The sequence below is a fragment of the Salvelinus sp. IW2-2015 genome, linkage group LG18, assembly GCF_002910315.2.
Source record: "Salvelinus sp. IW2-2015 linkage group LG18, ASM291031v2, whole genome shotgun sequence".
Taxonomy (NCBI): domain Eukaryota; kingdom Metazoa; phylum Chordata; class Actinopteri; order Salmoniformes; family Salmonidae; genus Salvelinus; species Salvelinus sp. IW2-2015.
In genome coordinates, this window is record NC_036858.1 from 35,342,843 (window position 1) to 35,362,083 (window position 19,241).

Here is a 19,241-nt window from a genome sequence, read left to right on the forward strand (position 1 = left end):
TCTCTTACAACTCCACACCACTACAACACTCCCACTTGTCTCCCCTTACTCCACACTACCACACTCCCACTGGTCTCCCCTTACGTCCACCACCACACCACTACTCCCACTGTCTCCCCTTACTCCCATACCACCACCACCAACACTCCACTGTCTCTCCCTTACTCCACCACCACCACCACACTCCACTGTCCCCTTACTACCCACCACCCACCACAACTCCCACCTGTCTCCCCTTACTCCACCACCACCACCACACTCCACTGTCTCCCCTTACTCTCACACCACCACACCACACTCCCACTGTCTCCCTTAACTCCACCACCACCACCACACTCCCACTGTCTCCCCTTACTCCCACCACCCAACCCCTACACCCACACTCCACTTACGTCTCCCCTTACTCCACCACCACCACCACACTCCCACTGTCTCCCTTACTCCCACACCACCACCACACCTCCACTGTCTCCCCGTTACTCCACCACCACCACCACACTCACCTGTCTCCCCTTACTCCACCACCACCACCACTACACTCCACTGTCTCCCCTTACTCCACCACCACCACCACACTCCCACTGTCTCCCCTTACTCCACCACCACCACCACACTCCCACTGTCTCCCCTTACTCCACCACGGCTCCCCCTCTGTCAGTGCAATCTGTACGGGTATTATGGTCAGTGTTCGCCTTGGTGATACAATAGCAGACACCTGCAGATCATGTGGACCACAGCCACACTAAATAGATAGAAGCTGTTCGCTGAGTCCTCACACTTCCACTCAAAAAGGTCTGTCTTATTTCATTTATGACGTTGAGCCAAACATTCCATTAAACCTGGGAGTTTATCTGGGAACAAGTCTAACCCTTTTCTTCGTCTGTGCCTGTATTGTCTGTCTGGGCTCCGAGAGACATTAGTAAATGACCTCGTTTGGCCTAATTAACAACACTAGTCAAATTAATCTGGGTTGCCAGATTCCTTTGGTTGCCAGATCCTCCAGGTTTGCAGTTTGGTACAGTAGGTTGTTATGGAGAGTGTGGGTGGTAGAGTTAGAGGATGATATCTTGTAACGGGGCCCATTTTTCCCCATGTGAGAACATCTCTGTGGGTGAGATTAAGAGCTGTTATAAGAGTAAATGATAGACTTGTGCTCCTTAATCAGGAAATAAACTTGAGTAGACATATAGGATTAGTGTATTCATTTCAGGACTAACCTTGATGTGAAGTGCAGCGTTTTTTAAGGTATCTCTTTCAATGTGTTTTTCTTTGTTTGTTGGAATGTTTAACAAGGTAGCTGGATTAGTTACTGTTTGATCTGATGTATTTGTTTCACTATCAATGTAGTGGTTTAACTGCAATTGGCTGGACTCTGGCTAGGCCACTCAAGAACATTCAGAGACTTGTCCTGAAGCCACTCTTGTGTTGTCTTGGCTGTGTGCTTAGGGTCGTTGTCCTCTTGGAAGGTGAAGGTCCTTGGAAGGTCCTGAGCTCTCTGGAGAAGGTTTTATGTACTCTATGTACTTTGGTCCGTTCATCTTTCCCTCGATCCTGACTAGTCTCCCAGTCCCTGCCGCTGAAAAACATCCCCACAGCATGATGCTGCCACCACCATGCTTCACATTAGGGATGGTGCCCGGTTTCCTCCAGACGTGATGCTTTGCATTCAGGCCAAAGAGTTCAATCTTGGTTTCATCAGACCAGAGAATCTTGTTTCTCATGGTCTGAAAGTCTTTAGGTGCCTTTTGGCAAACTCCAAGCGGGCTGTCATGTGCCTTTTACTGAGGAATGGCTTCCGTCTGGCCACTTTACCATAAAGGCCTGATTGGTGGAGTGCTGCAGAGATGGTTGTCCTTCTGGAAAGTTCTCCCATCTCCACAGAGGAACTCTGGAGCTCTGTTATATTGACCATCGGGATCTTGGTCACCTCCCCGACCAAGGCCCTTCTCTCCCGATTGCTCAGTTTGGCCGGGCGGCCAGCTCTAGTGAGAGTATTGGTGGTTCCAAACTTCATACATTTAAGAATGATGGAGGCCACTGTGTTCTTGGGACCTCAATGCTGCAGACATTTTTTGGCACCCTTCCCCAAATCTGTGCCTCGACACAATCCTGTCTCGGAGGTCTACGGACAATTCTTTCAACCTCATGGCTTGGTTTTTGCTATGACATTCTCTGTCAACTGTGGGACCTTATATAGACAGGTGTGTGACTTTCCAAATCATGTCCAATCAATTGCATTTAACACAGGTGGATTCCAATCAAGTTGTAGAAACATTTAAAGGATGATCAATGGTAACAGGATGCACCTGAGATCAATTTCGAGTCACATAGCAAAGGGTCTGAATACTTTTTTATTTGTAATACATTTGCTAAAATGTCTATAAACCTGTTTTCACTTTGTCATTATTGGGTATCGTGTGTAGATGGATGAGGATTTTTTTTTATTTAATCCATTTTAGAATAAGGCTGTAACGTAACAAAATGTGGAAAAAGTCAAGGGATCTGAATACTTTCCCAATGCACTGTATGTGGAGCTCGGAAAGAACTCAGAGAATTATATACACGTGGTGAATCTGCTTCAACAAAAACCTAACTTATTGTACTTTACATATGAGTTACATAAAATAAAATGTCAATCAAATTAGTCATATAGCTATGAATTATGCGAAGTAAATATTTTTCATGTGGCCATTTCGATCTCAGTTTTTTGGGACGGAAGCGGTTTCTGATGTGTTTTTTTTCTTGCGTAAAGAATAGATGTACTTATTTTTCTTTTAACATTTTTAGCTAAATTCAAGGAGATATGCCCTGGTGGGATGGGCTACACTGTCACGGGCTCTTACAAGCCCAAACCACCCAATCAACTACCCAAACTTCCCAGCCAACCTGAGACCATCAACAAGCCAATGATCACCCACCAAGAGCCTGTGGCCCCACCTCTGCCCTTCCCGACACCCGAGAAACCAGTGGAGGCCTTGAGCTTCACTGAGAGACAGCTTCCCTCTATTCCAGGTGAGTCAACTTCACACAATTCCCTCTACACCAGGGGAGTCAACATCACACAATTCCCTCTATTCCAGGTGAGTCAACATCACACAATTCCCTCTATACCAGGTGAGTCAACCTCACACAATTCCCTCTATACCAGGTGAGTCAACCTCACACAATTCCCTCTGTACCAGCTGAGTCAACATCACACAGCAAGCACCAGTAGAAGAGCAGCCATCTTTACTAATGTACTCCAGAAAGACAGAGACAGAACATTGGGTTGAGCATTGAGCTGGGACTCAGTGTGACTCATAGATGGGAGTTGCTTGGTCTTTTAGAATTCATGTAGAGTGCTCTGTGGAGTTTGGCATCATAGACTGTAACACATGGGCCCTGGGGCCATGCTTTTGTCTCTTCACTATGCTGTCCTGTTTTGATATGTGGAATATCGTGTGCCTTCAGTGCCAGCGCACTTTTTTTCGTAATCCACCCTTCAACAAAAGGCAGCACATAAGTGAAACAAAAGACAGAACCGACTTGTATGCGTGAGTGTGTGGGGGTCTTTAAAAACGTCTCTCACCCAGACACCAATTCAGTTCCACCCTAGATAGGATGATGAGGATTCACATGCTTTGGCTTGCCCTCACCACTCAAACCGCTGGATTCTGAGAGGAGAGATGGAGTTCCTCTCTTTTATTGTTCAGGACATGCTTGGCGGCCGGTGAGGGAAAGAGAAACTTGGCTAGCGGTAGAGTGCACAGACTTATGCAAACTACAGCTAAAACCTCTCTTGAGCACAGAGGATCCAATGTAGAGGACAGACTCAGACAAGCAATAAGAGGAGAAAGTCACTGCCCAAACCTTTGTTGATTAGTGTTTGCATGACACAAGTGGCTGTGATATTTTTACGACCTCCGTAAAAATGCAAGAGGGTTGAGTTATGACATGTCATTTGGCCAGTGTTTAAAATAAGGTGTTAGTGGAACACCCTTGTTACTGATTACCATTTGTACGTTGTCCATGAAAAATATCACATGTTGATGCGGTCATGAACAGCCTAAAGTACCTGGGAAGGTGACAGTCTTATGGATTGCAAATCATTGATCCTCTCCGGCCCCAGCCGGGTTTATTGATGTATTCAAAAGCCTGACTATATTTAATGGAGAACTATAATGTGAATGTTGTCCTAAAAATACAATTAAATGATGTACTTGCCTCTGACAAACCTTGGTAGTCAAGGGCAGGTATATCCAGCCTTGTGCTTTCAAACGGTCCCACTCTTTTTGGAACTCACTCTTTCTTTGTGTTGTTTTTATTTTATCTTCATGGCCAGTTGCCACAGATGCACCTGAGCAGGTAGGTTGGGTTTCTTCTGCAAAAAACTACGGAAAAGAAATACGATTTCTTGCATGCAACACGAAGTATTCATCCTTCAGCCTCTATGGCAGCGACCTGCAGAAGCAGCCTGCAGCATCACCTCTGCATGAAGTCAGCATCACCACTGCATGACTTTGAGCCAATCAATGCTCCATGCTTTCAGCCTAAGCGCACTTAATTAAAGCATTCACAGTGGAACATCTATGTCAATGCCATTCCCAGCTGGTAAGACTTTGCTCTTTGCGCTTTTGTCCAGCCTCATACTGTAAGGCTGCGTTTACTCAGGCAGCCCAATTCTGATCTTTTCCCACAAATTGGTCAGTTGACCAATCAGATCAGCTCTTTTGCCAATAATTGAGCAACTGGTCAGAATCGGGCTGCATGTTTAAATGCAGCCTAAGAGCCTCAAATACTGAACAGTCCGGAAACCTTTCTGTAATGGATTTAGTATTGTATTATGACTATTGAATTATGTAAATATAGAAGCTCTCTTTTACATGATCTGGTCTTGGTTCTTTCAGCGGTAAAGTAGACTCAGCTGCTTGAAACTCTTTAAAAGCACTTTGACAAGGGTGGAGTAAGTGAACACTGTTGCGCAATGCACTCTGAGAAACTCCAAGTGTCTAAAAAGCTGAAGTCAAGTTGGAGTCCACACACAACTGACTTGGGCATTCAATAGACCCTGTCCACTCAATGACAACAAATGTTTCGCTTCCCACCATCTTGCTCTACAATCATTTCAAGCACTTTCCTTCCTTCAGCTGCCATGCAAGCTGATCTGTAATTAGTTTACTGCCGAGCGGCCTATAGGACGAGCTCACGCATGACAGCGGTGCATGAGCGGCGCTTGCTCACTGAAACCTCAGATGTCTATACGGATCAGTCCATTGACGCTGAGGTCCATATTGTGTTTGTCTTGTGTTTTGTCCTTCAAGGAGCTGGTTATTCTGGAGGCTACTAGTAGTAGGCCAGTAGTTGAGGTCGAGGCTGGCCAGCCACAACTCTCTCCCGGTGTCTCTACCATGAGGATGGAGCCGGCCTACCCAGGTGTCTCATCCATTCCCTTCCCCTCTACTCTCTCTGCTGCTATTTCAGTCTCACTGGGCTGGTGCCCACCCTCACAGGGCAAAGTGTGGAAGTTATTTCATTATGACGGTTGTTTTGGCACTGTACTGTACACTATATAAGTGTGTCTCCACTGGGGCTTCTCCGTCAATTTTACCTGAAAGAAGACAAATGAAAATGGGTTGGTTTGAAAAATATATTATGTTCTTTCCCTTGTGACAGGTCTAATCGTCATCGTGGAAAGAGCACCTGCCATTTATGATTGGTGTTCTCCAGGCTCTAGTTTAGGATTATCTTAATTGAAACTCAAGGTTTCAATTGTTGTATAGAGGGTTCAATATGTATCCAAGCTGGACAAATCTTTAAACAACTGTCAGCTCAGCACTTGACGGTGAAGAGTGATTTATCTCTGTCCGCTGGGATTGTTGATTTCTGCAGTGCTCCGTGTTACAGTTTCATGACAATAACTCAACATTGAAACACTCCTTTTAAAGACCACGGGAAGTCTGACTGCGCTGTTCTCTCCCATGGCTCTATCTGTCCTGGTCTCGCAGAGGTTGTGGAGAAAACGTCCCCCCCTGCTCCAGCCCTGATCCTCCCCTCCAACGCTGGCCAGGACATCGCCCCGACTCAGTCAGCAGGTAAGAGCCCACAGTGGCATACAGTGACACACAGTAACACCGTGACATCTGGACACAGTTTAGTCGACTGGTCAATGTGCTGCTGAACGGTTAGTAACTACTATCCCTGCTACAAACTCTATCTAAGCTATCCCAAGCTGATTGTGTAAAAATCATGAATGAATAGAGGCACGCAGACTGGGACCATGGCACTTTCTAACTCTTCCGAACCTCCTCTCTTTGTCCTTGGGGTTTTACCCTGTTGTATTTTGGGCTTCTTCTATATTTAGGAATCCTGTGTTGCTGTTGAGGGGCCATGGCAACATGAAGTCTCTCTCTCCACTTTCTAGCAACATCCTCATAAAGGCTTCAAATCACTCCAATGAAAATGCAGAGCAACTGTTTCTTTCTGTCCTGACCCTTAGAGAAATGTATTTGGGTCCTGTGTTGTTTTATTTGAGAGACTCCCATTTTAGATGTTGTTGCTGTGGTTATTTGAATCGGAAGGGAAAGGCCAGTGAGGCCAGTGATTTGTGCCATCGCTAGGTAACCACTTGTGTGAAACGCACCTGTTTTGATACCCTGGGCGAGGAAGAGGGGGGACTTTTCAGAGCAGTAGAATAGAGATAGTGTCGGCACGGAGACAAGTGTGGAGGGAAGGGAATGGGACTATCTGGTTCCAGGCCCACAAAAAGCACCTGGACCAATCAGGGGGCCGCTGGGGTATTTGGAGTTATATTTGCTAGGCGGACATCCAAGCACCCAGACCGCTCTCATCTCAGCGTTTTACGTCCTGGTGTCCCGGAAAGGTGACACCAAATTAAGAAGCCACACCAATTAAGCCACCTGATGACAGATACTCGGTAAACTGTGATGCATAATTGCGTCTCTCTTTTTTAAAAATCATCCTGTCATCCTTACTGTGATTAGACTCTGGTCTCTGTGCCTCAACGCTTGCTAATCATTCTCAACATGACGTTTCTTTTTGAAGTACATCCTCTACAAAACAACAATAGTTTGATTGTAACATGGCGGAGATGCTCTTTAAGATGTAAAGCAACTACACTCGCTAATCATTCTGTAGCTCAATCAACCAATCAATCAATCAGTCAATCAAATGATTGTGCATTTTACAAATACATTTGTAACAAAGTGCTAAAATATAACGCTTGACCGAACGGATGAGGGAAATCTCCTTAGTTGGGGAGAAACCTTGACAGGAAGCAGACTCTAGAGCAGGAGGCCATCCTCCTCTGGTTGGCTGATGTCTTCCCTAAATCCTATATAAAACACAACAGTAATTTAATGTAACTGTATTTCTGAGGAGATGCCACTGTAGCATATTTGAGCAATAAAACCTCAGCCTATTGAAATTTGTACAGTAATACTTACATTCTCTGTAATTCCACCATACTGGCCTGCTGAGCTTTGAAGAAGCCCAGCCATTAATAATCGCATACATCAGGGATGCGTAATGTATTGTTAATGTGATCTGGAGCTTGCTGACATTTTGACTACCATTTCCTCAGTAACACTGTAATTCTTAAGTACTATATTCATAATATATCACCACTAATTTAATACCCCTTTAATTTCCTCTTCTTCTCATCGTTCTGAAACGGCAAACCGTTCAGTCACTGTGATTGGACAGTTGTGCAGTTTGGGCTTATATGACGGAGTCCTTAAGTCTCTGGAACTATATGTCCAGTGGCCCACTTCTGTAATATGTCTGCATATTGGTGCCTTTTGATGGGAATTAGACACTATGATTTACTTTATTCCCTACTTTTCCACTGTGTTATGTAAGGCAATTTCCCACAGCTGACCTCTTGTCGAGACTGAGTAGACCGATTGATGCACCTAGTGAGTAGGTTTTTGGATTTTACCTTTATTTTAACAGGGAGTCCCATTGAGACCAAGATCTGTTTTGCATCTTACAATTACAAATTCCACATAGGTAATACACCAGAAAATACAAAATACAAAGAGAATACAAAAAAATAAATAAAGCACATGAAAAACAATCACATTCCACAGCAAAGAGGTCCCCAATCAACACTTTTAAATCAAATCAAATCAACTTGTATTTGTCACATGCGCCGAATACAATAGGTGTAGACGTTACAGTGAAATGCTTACTTACAAGCCTATAACCGACAATGCCTTTTTTAAGAAGCGTTAACCTCTGCGAGATCGGTGCCCCCCCACGGGACGGTTGAGCTAACGTGCGCTAATATGATTAGCATGTTAGTAACAAGAACATTTCCCAGGACATAGACATATCTGATATGGGAAGAAAGCTTCAATTCTTGTTAATCTAACTGCACTGTCCAATTTACAGTAGCTATTACAGTGAAATAATACTATGCTATTGTTTGGGGAGAGTGCACAGTTTTGAACTTGAAAATGTATTAATAAACCAATTAGGCACATTTGGGCAGAGTTGATACAACATTTTGAACAGAAATACAATGATTCTTTGGATCAGTCTAAAACTTTGCACATGCAATGCTGCCATCTAGTGGCCAAAATCTAAATAGAGCCTAAAGTGGAATATTACATTGTGGCCTTTCTTTTGCATTTCAAAGATGATTAAAAAAATATATATATTCTCCTACATAAATTTCACATTGCCACAATCTGCAAAGTGTTTCCTTTCAAATGGTATCAAGAATATGCATGTCCTTGCTTCAGGTCCTGAGCTACAGGCAGTTAGATTTGGGTATGTAATTTTAGGCGATTTTTTTTTTAAAGGGTCCATTCCTTAAGAGGAAACTATTTACAAAATAAACTGAAGTAAAACATTTATAAATACATAAATAAAATAGAAAAATAAGAACATTGAAAAATAGACCACTAGGAGTCAGTGTTTTTAGATAGGAGATCCATTAGGCCTCCCTCTGTAGTAGTAGGGTCCCGATCAGTGGCGGTCGGTGCCGTTTAAAAGATGAGGGAGTACGATTATTATTATTTTTTTCATGAGCATGGCCTTATTTCTATTACAGCATATTGGATGCCTATCATTCTTATTCCATTCACCCAGTTCAATGTAACAGCGACAGGTTTAGGCAACTACATGATACTCAAATTTTCCCTATACCCATCATGAGGTTGCTACAACCTAGCCTATGAATGACAGTTTACAACGTAGGTGCGTCGAAAGACAAATTTGAGGTGACAGACAGTGACACATGGACAGACAGTGACACTCAATACTGCCTTGCACATTATCGCCTGCATCTAGCTGATATAGAGTGGAATCATTAGTCCAACAGTTGCAAACAAGAGTTTCTGTTGGACAAATTCGGGTATGTTTATCCCCATTTTTTCACGTTTGCGAAACATTTTTCAGTGGAATAAATACACCCCTGATCACGCGTAGACACAGTTCAGTTTCATAGCAGCCACGTTGTATTATTTCTCGCATCTATGAGCTCTCCTCCTTTCACCTCCTTTCACCTCTTCCCTTGCGTGTGGACTTCAATGCACAACCCATCAGCTGTATGTGGCCAGGCAAAAAAAACTTTCCAAGCCAAACCACTACACACAGCCTACATTGTTGTCACCATATTAGCTATAGTAACGTCATAATCAGCATAGCTAATAGAACTTACGCGTTTGTAAACCTGCTACAATCATGCAGTAATGTTACAGTGTACAGTAGTAAGCAGTTACACCGGCGGGCCCCTGTGGCAATAAATTAGTAAAACCAAAAGCTTACCTTGACAGAGTTCCAGTGCTGTGTTGGAAAGTCATAGCCAGCTAGCTAACATAGCATCCCTCTGTTTCAGCAGTGTGTTTCAGTAGGCTAAATCTAGCTAGCTGCATTTGCATCTCTCTCTCTCTCTCTCTCTCTCTCTCTCTCCCTGCTCCTTCCGTCTCTCTCTCTCTCTCTCTCTCTTCTTCTCTTCCTCTCTCCTCTCTTCTCTCTCTCTCTCTCTCTCTCTTCTCCTCTTGTTTTCACTATCTCGTCTCTCTCTCTCTTGCTTCTCCTTCATTGTGGAAGAAATGAATTTGTTAAAAACTGTTGAACTACTGTCTTTCTCTCTCTTTGAGTCAACTACTCATCACATTTTATGCATTGCAGTACTAGCTAGCTGTAGCTTATGCTTTCAGTACCAGATTCATTCTCTGATCCTTTGATTGGGTGGACAACATGTCAGTTAATGCTGCAAGAGCTCTGATAGGTTGGAGGACGTCCTTCGGGAGTAGTCATAATTACTGTGTAAGTCAGTCTATGGAAGAGGGTGAGAACCAAGAGCCTCCTAGGTTTTGTATTGAAGTCATTGTACCCAGAGGCGAACGGAAGCTAGCTGTCCTCCGGCTACACCATGGTGCTACCCTACAGAGTGCTGTTGAGGCTACTGTAGACCTTATTTGCTAAATAGTGTGTTTTAATCAATTATTTGGTGACGTGATTATATTTAGTATAGTTTCATCTAATAAGGATAACTTTTTCCAATGTTTTACAATTTTTCTTTTTATGAAAGTAACTGAGGAGGATGGTCCTCCCTTTCCTCCTCTGAGGAGCCTGCAACTGGTCTCGATGTTACCTCTCCTTGATAGAGTAACATGCTCGATACCTGTGTATTTGAGGGAGGAGATAGGATGTTTAGCTTCAACAAAGTGAGCTGCTACTGTGCAGTCGGTATTCTTACACCTGATTGAGCTGCGGTGTTCAGCTATACATTGTTTTAACCAAGTTTCAGAGAGTACAAGAATGTCAAGGTTAGTATCTTGGACCCAAATATGCCTAACATATACATTTTTGAGTGAATACTCTGCACATTTAAAGAGATTCTCTGGTACTTTTGTATACTTTTTAGCTAGTAGTTCTGAAAGTAGCGCTCACAAGCCAAAAGTGGTCCACACAAATTGCATATTATGTCACGTGCAGATATGTACACCACATCATTGCGCTCTCTCGCTCTGATGTGTGTGCATCTTGCTAGCTGTCACTCAAATGGGGAGGGGCTGAAGCTCATTGGCTGGAACTCGAATTGCTAGGGGGCTGGGCCACGTGGGGGAAAATGTAGGGGAAATGGCCCCACACAACTTCTAGGAAACAGTTCCTATCAAACTAGGAATTTTGCGGCTAATTGAGGTAAGACAGTAATTCTGCTCATAGATTATACATGTATGAACTAAACATTGACACATCCAGCCCAAAGCGTGAGGTTTAAAAAATGCAACGTTCCGGAGCATGTCTTTAAGTTCGTCAGCTCAAGAACCTTACGAGATTTAAAGTCAGAGGGGGTTTCCAAGCTAATCAGCATTGGCTTATCAGCAGTTGTTGGTTGAGCGTGCTGAATCTTTGCCAATATTTGTCATACAGAAACACATTTGCAGCCATGAATGGGAAGTTGATGACAATATCGGCTAGGGAGAGGAAAGGCCATTTGCAGGAATGGAAAATATTTGTTTATGCTGCGCATATAGAAACAGTATTTATGTATTTAATATTTGAAGAGTAGCATGAGGTTTCCTCCATGATTGTGTTCAGCATGCATACTCAAAATCCTGCTATTTGGGTCTCTCTCTCTTTCTCTCTCTTTCTCTCTCTCTCTGTCTCTTTCTCTCTCTCTTTCTCTCTCTCTCTCTTTCTCTCTTTCTCTCTCTCTCTCTTTCTCTCTCTCTTTCTCTCTCTCTCTCTTTCTCTCTCTTTCTCTCTCTCTCTGTCTCTCGCTCTCGGCCAGAGGTGGATGAGTGCCAGGTCAACCCTCACATCTGTGGCCAGGGGATCTGCTACAACACTGTGGAGGGTTATACCTGCATCTGTAACGACGGCTACCAGATGGATGAGACACACACCACCTGTGTGGGTAAGAAACAAGACGTCAAAGGTCACGTCCATTTATCAGATCAATGGGAATGGACTCTTTTTGTCATTTGGTCTGATTGGATTAGGTTTTCACTCTTCACATTTGCCCCAGAACATATATTTAATTTAATTACATCAGTAAATGGGAATATTTTTTGATTTTATTTAACCTTTATTTAACTAGGCAAGTCAGTTAAGAACAAATTCTTATTTACAATGACAGCCTACAATGACGGCCTACCCGTGTCTTATAAGCGTCTCTGAATATACTTGTGATATATAATGATTTAACTAGCCTTTCAGCATTTTGGAGGCCTCTGTTGATGTATGAATAGTTATGTGTGAATGTTGTAGATACTGTAGAATAATCATTTAGGTACCGTTTTGGTACAGTGGTGGTTTGAAATAAACACCGTCTATACTCATAATGCTTTAATCCACTTACATTAGTATGTCAGTATGTCTCTAAACAAGTTGACCCATGTTCCATCCCGTGACTCCTGCCTTGCTACATCGGTGGACAGATGTTGATGAATGCCTGGAGTCTGCATCACTGTGCTCCAACGGACGCTGCAAGAACACTCCCGGCAGCTTCCTGTGTGTGTGCCAACCAGGCTTCATGACAGACGAGGAGGGAACCAGTTGCATTGGTAAAGTCATTTCACACACATACCACCACACTCCCTGAGATTCAATACGTGTTGTGCACCGCAGCAGCACACATTTGGATAGCCGTTTGGGTGTTTTCATTTTTGTTGAAATCCCTAGTCATTTCCCCAGTTGTCTCCAGTATAGTTCCCCATTGGCATTATCCCCCCTCCCCGTGGAGATAGAGGCTGCATTTTAGGAGATGACCACAGCGCGGCCCATTAGGACGTCCTCCCCATCCCGGGATATAAATACTGTGAACACTGTCATTAGGTGGTTTCTGGTGTTTCTACACAGATTTTCTCTTCCACAAAATGACACAAAATTAGGTTTGCGGAGGCATAAAGCCAATGATTATTTCCCCATAACTGTACTGTAACAGTCAAACGTCTGAAAGGGAAATATGAGGATAGAATTTATCACTGTTTGCCAGGGATTTCTATGTGGATATGAGTACTTGATCTATTATTAAGAAGAGCGCAAAAACTGGCAACTTAGAGGACAACAGCCCTAAATCTTCAATAGACGGATGGAACATTGAGTGACTGGTTATACTTGAATCCAATGATGAAAACGAGACTATACTGGAGAAAAATATAAACGCAACATGTAAAGTGTTGGTCCCATGTTTCATGAGCTGAAATAAAAAAATCCCTGAAATGTTTCATACACACACAAAAAGCTTATTTCTCTAAAATGTTGTGGTTAAATTTGTTTATATCCCTGTTAGTGAGCATTTCTCCTTTGCCAATATAATCCATCCACCTGACAGGTGTGGCATATCAAGAAGTTGATTAAACAGCATATGTCTGTCTGTAATAAAGCCCTTTTGTAGGAAAAAGTCATTCTGATTGACTTGGCCTGGCTCCCCAGTGGGTGGGCCTGGCTGCCAAGTGGGTGGTGGGAGCCCACCCACCACCCATGTTGCACTCCTGCCCAGTCATGTGAAATCCATAGATTAGGGCCTAGTGAATATATATTTCAATTGACTGATTTCCTTATATGAACTGTAACATCTTTGAAATTGTTGCATGTTGCGTTTATATTTTTGTTCAGTATAAAAATACGTTGAAAACACTTACTTAACCAGAGGCAACACTACATGACAAGTTAAAACCAAAGGAAAGTTTGCACTCCATGTCCAGTCTGTTTCTTGCCTGTCGTCGTTTTGCTGAGTCATGCATTTACACTCTCTACTTCAAGGTGGGGGGGGGGGATGTTTGGTTTTAGAGTCCCCTAGAGTCCCTGTTTCCTTCCTTGTTGGTTCTGTCTTTTGTAATGTCCCACAGGAAGTCCCGCCCAGGGCCCTCAGAGGAAGTTTATGTCACCTTAAGCTGGCTTTGGTCCATTTTAGGGGGCTGGGAGGGCATGAAGCAGAGACAGTCCTGGCATGAATCAGCAATGTCCATGTTATTCAGTTAAAGTCAAGGAAAGAGCGTCATGAGCTACTCTTCTAGTCCGCTGTAATGCCAGACTGTCCAAATCGTTTAGATGGATGGATATCGCATTCAGACTGGGGTACATAGACCATCACTTTAGCCTGAACTTCCGCTGCCCTTGTTGATATTGGACAGAGTAATGTCTGACATGTTTGTAAAACAGAAATGACACAGCACTAAAATAATTTGTACCCCATCACATTTCTTCAGGGTTTTGGGGATTATGCTTATGTTCTTAATGGGTTTGGGTGAGTACCAAGAAAGGAATGATTATTCTTGAAAGATTGAGTATCTTTGTTGGAGCCAAAATGCTATCCTCAAATTTCTCCTTCTCGCTCCCACCCCTGTCTTTCCCTCCCTCCCTCCCTCCCTCTCTCTCCCCTCCTCTTCCTCTCTGTATCCCTCGCTCAGATTTAAACGAGTGTCTGAACTCCCACGCTTGTCCTGAGGATGGCTTTTGTGTCAACAGTGTGGGTTCCTTCATCTGTCGGCACTGTGACAGCGGCTACAGGATGAGCCCAACAGGCCAGTGTGAAGGTATAGGAAGTGCCCTTCAACGATTTGGGTTCTATTTGGAGAGCTTTAGGGGCAGGAGAATTAGAGGGGGGTTCATGGTAAGACAAGACCATGGTTGTTCTGACATATAAACAACATGCTATGCATATAACCGACTTACACATCGCCCACACTTAAATCATTGGCCTTTTGTGGTGTTGATTCAGTGCTTGCCTCTCTCCTTGCCTCTCTCTTCCTTTCCCTCCACCTCTCTACTCTCTCTCTCACTCTCTCTCTCGCTTCTCTCTTCTCTCTCTCTCTCGAACAGATATAGATGAGTGTCTGGACATGGGTGTGTGTCCATCCGGCATGTGCGTCAACTTGCTGGGCTCTTATGAGTGTGATTCGTGTCCAGAGGGCTTCCAGGGCCAGGGAGGACAGTGTGTCGGTATGTGACTGGACATTCTCCTTCTCTCACAAATAATCAGGGGTATAGAAATTACTGGAGCGGCTTGGCTCTGAATTGAAATTCCACCAAATTCCACCTTCCACCAATTTGTGGAAAAAACAAAAGAACATTTGTTTGACAATACATCTTTCTGTGTCTTGTGCGCTGGTGTGTTTGTGCAGGCATGTACAGTTTAAAAATAGATGTGTGCATGTGTGTGCTTTTGTGTGTACAGTATGTATGTGTGTGTATGTGGGGGGGGGGGGGGGAGTATTAAGCTGTTGGGTGTGTGCTTTGTCCTGGGGCATTGGCTCGTCCCCCACTCCATCTCTCTTACGCTCCTCGCCTTTACTACGAAGTCCAAGAGTTTCCTCAGAACCCCTGAGCCACAGTGCTGGTTCACTGCTTCTCTGTCTTCTCAAAGCCCTCACACAGACTGAAAGCAGGGGAATTGCGACACAGACTGTATTTCCGACAGGGTATTTAGTAAGATGATATCAGTATTTAGCTCTGATGCTGCCGATGGTCATTAGTAGCCTACCAAACTTACTAACTGCCTGGTACTCTGCACTCTATTGTCCCTCTAATCACTCTGACATCAATGCAAATGAAATTGAAAATCTAATCAAACACTTCATGACAGCCCATGAGCTCATGTTGTGCAATATTTCTATAGGCTATGCAATTGCGTGAGAAAACAGAGTGATGGCCTCTATTAAAAAGAGGAGGATTCAATCAGCTTTCTATATGCTAGGCCTACTATATTTATTTCTCAATCTTCCGAATATTAAGCACATTGCTTCTTTTTAAAACAGTAGTATAGCCTACCTGGCTGGTATGAAAATGAACCACGGGGAAAAGCGTCCTTAAGGCAAACATTGCATGTTTTTTTTTGCTACTTTTTCAAATCATACAGTAGTCGCACACCTCATGTATCCTAGCCCATAGGCCTCTATGTTTTGATAAGGTTTGAATCACAACTAAAGTTACCGCATTAATCTGCATTACAATGGGTCTAGAGCCTAACTGGCATACATATGCAGCACTTGAGTTTCAAGTTTGGGGAAGATAATTCTCACCATAAAAATGCGTCTTTATAATAATTGCATGTAGTCACTTTTGAGAATGGTGTTTTCCTGCTAATGGAACATTCGTGCTTATAGACTACTGCCGTGTGTGCATTGCTGCACTTGTAATGTGAAGAAATAGCCTAATAGTTTATCAACATTTTAAGCTAAATGTTCTCATCTGTTGCTTCAGGCTCTTTGCATAAAAACAGTTTTTTTTATGCTAGTGGTTGTATTAATTTGGAATCTATCGCATCCCACAACTGTCCTGTACTATGTTTGGAATATTTATTTTACGCACAGAATAGAATAGGTGAACTTTTGTACTATGGGGATAGTACATTGACGTGGGCTAGTGCTTTTGCTGTTCATTAGGCCTACTCATCTTGTTGGCTGACGAAAAGTAAATGTGGACAGTTCTTCCAATATCTTCAATATGCACCTCGGAATTGGATAAGGATGCACGCTGTTGCGTCCCGGTGTGTCTGTCTTCACTTGTAGCCTGTGAGAAAGACCCGATCACGTGACTGAGAGCCATGTGAGTGAGAGGTGTTTCGGCACGCAGCGGGGAGAAGGGAATTATAATTATCATATTCAGATCAAGGGCATAGCACCACTGGTGCAAAAGGCATGGATTTTTTAGGGGGTTTATTGCCACACAAAGGGAATGCAGCCGGGAAATTTGAGGCATTATCAAGTGCTTGTCAAATTGTGAATGAGAGACTGTTGAAGTGTGTACAGCCTGCACAAAAAACAAAGCAGAGCTCATGCCTTTCATACAACTTAAAAATAATAATAATTAGAGTCGCATCATACGGCCTTAGAATGTATTAAAAATCAAAACGTATAGCCCAACATTTGTTACATAAATAACAAAACATTTATCATAATATTTACATTTACATTACATTTAAGTCATTTAGCAGACGCTCTTATCCAGAGCGACTTACAAATTGGTGCATTCACCTTATGATATCCAGTGGAACAACCACTTTACAAAACCAGAGAGACGCATTGACACCATAGGTGTATCTAGAGACCCATACTATAGCCCATAACCATAGAGAACAGGCAGTCCCACCTGAGTTTCAAGTCTTGTGGATGTAGATAATTGGTAGCTCACTCAACTAAAAAAACTGCGTCTTTAATATAAATTGCATGTAGTCACCTTTTGAGAATGGTGTTTTCCTGCTAATGATGACCACATGCGGGTTTGTGTCCAAGGATCAGCCTTACTCAGGACTGAGCGTGCCCTTTTAAGCAACTGCTTGGGAGGGAGGTGTGTAGTACGAAAGTGGACGTGAGACAGATGCTCGATAGAGTGTGAGAAATAGCCCAGAGAGAGGCCGAAGTTTCACCTCAACCACATTCCGCTCTGGGAAGCGCTAAATGTTCTCATCTGTTGCTTCAGCTTTTGCATAAAACAGTTTTTTTATGCTAGTGGTTGTATTAACCTGCCTCTCGGAGACATCTATCGGCATCCGGTCTTCAGGTGAAGCCTTGCGGCATGCAGACTGTTCTCCTGGTAAGCTACCGAACCTGGAGAATAGAGTGGAATGGATATGATCAAACATGGCAGCACAGTTAATTGACAGAACCACGTTGGTGAACATGTATGGCGATAGCATTTCAAGTTTTGGAGGAAGGAAGTAACGAATGGTTGTCCCTTCCCCGGGAGGAAGAGCAGCTCCGTCTCTGCCGAGGTTCAGCTTGAGGTGGTGATCCGTCATCCACACTGATGATGTCTGGCAGACATGCAGAGAGCGATTCACCCACCTGGTTATCAGAGGGGGAAAGGAGAAGATTAATTGTGTGTCGTCTGCATAGCAATGATAGGAGAGACATGTGAGGATATGACAGAGCCAAGTGACTTGGTGTATAGCGAGAATAGGAGAGGGCCTAGAACAGAGCCCTGGGGGACCCAGTGGTGAGAGCACGTGGTGCGGAGACAGATTCTCGCCACGCCACCTGGTAGGAGCGACCTGTCAGGTAGGACGCCAATCCAAGCGTGGGCCGGGCCGGAGATGCCCAGCTCGGAGAGGGTGGAGAGGAGGATCTGATGGTCACAGTTACAAGGCAGCCGATAGGTCTAGAAGGATGAGAGCAGAGGAGAGAGAGTTAGCTTTAGCAGTGCGGAGCGCCTCCGTGACACAGAGAAGAGCAGTCTCAGTTGAATGACTAGTCTTGAAACCTGACTGATTTGGATCAAGAAGGTCATTCTGAGAGAGATAGCAGGAGAGCTGGCCAAGGACGGCACGTTCAAGAGTTTTGGAGAGAAAAGAAAGAAGGGTACTGGTCTGTAGTTGTTGACATCGGAGGGATCGAGTGTAGGTTTTTTTCAGAAGGGGTGCAACTCTCGCTCTCTTGAAGACGGAAGGAGCTAGCCAGCTCAAGGATGAGTTGATGAGCGAGGTGAGGTAAGGAGAAGGTCTCCGGAAATGGTCTGGAGAAGAGAGGAGGGGATAGGGTCAAGCGGGCAGGTTGTTGGGCGGCCGGCCGTCACAAGACGCGAGATTTCATCTGGAGAGAGAGGGGAGAAAGGAGTCAAAGCACAGGGTAGGGCAGTGTGAGCAGAACCAGCGGTGTCATTGACTTAGCAAACGAGGATCGGATTGTCGTCGACCTTCTTTTCAAAATGGTTGACGAAGTCATCAGCAGAGAGGGAGGAGGGGGGAGGGGGAGGAGGATTCAGGAGGGAGGAGAAAGGTGGCAAAGAGCTTCCTAGGGTTAGAGGCAGATGCTTGGAATTTAGAGTGGTAGAAATTGGCTTTAGCAGCAGAGACAGAAGAAGAATGTAGAGAGGAGGGAGTGAAAGGATGCCAGTCCGCAGGGAGGCGAGTTTTCCTCCATTTCCGCTCGGCTGCCCGGAGCCCTGTTCGGTGAGCTCGCAATGAGTTGTCGAGCCACGGAGCAGGAGGGGAGGACCGAGCCGGCCTGGAGGAAGGGGACATAGAGAGTCAAAGGATGCAGAAAGGGAGGAGAGGAGGGTTGAGGGGCAGAATCAGGAATAGGTTGGAGAAGGTTTGAGCAGAGAGGAGAGAGATGATAGGATGGAAGAGGAGAGAGTACGGGGGAGAGAGAGCGAAGGTTGGGACGGCGCGATACCATCCGAGTAGGGCAGTGTGGGAAGTGTTGGATGAGAGCGAGAGGGAAAAGGATACAAGGTAGTGGTCGGAGACTTGGAGGGGAGTTGCAATGAGATTAGTGGAAGAACAGCATCTAGTAAAGATGAGGTCAAGCGTATTGCCTGCCTTGTGAGTAGGGGGGAAGGTG

The 19,241-nt window shown here is 44.2% G+C and overlaps 1 protein-coding gene across 1 annotated transcript in view; it reads left to right on the forward strand.

Moving 5' to 3' along the window:
- The window catches only part of LOC111977916 (latent-transforming growth factor beta-binding protein 1-like), a 129,966-nt gene that overhangs the window by 75,276 nt on the left and 35,449 nt on the right, over positions 1-19,241 (forward strand). The window contains 6 exon segments of the mRNA XM_070448489.1: positions 2,788-3,012; positions 5,985-6,071; positions 11,747-11,872; positions 12,396-12,521; positions 14,370-14,495; positions 14,782-14,901. Of these exon segments, the coding sequence (XP_070304590.1) occupies positions 2,788-3,012; positions 5,985-6,071; positions 11,747-11,872; positions 12,396-12,521; positions 14,370-14,495; positions 14,782-14,901 (810 nt within the window).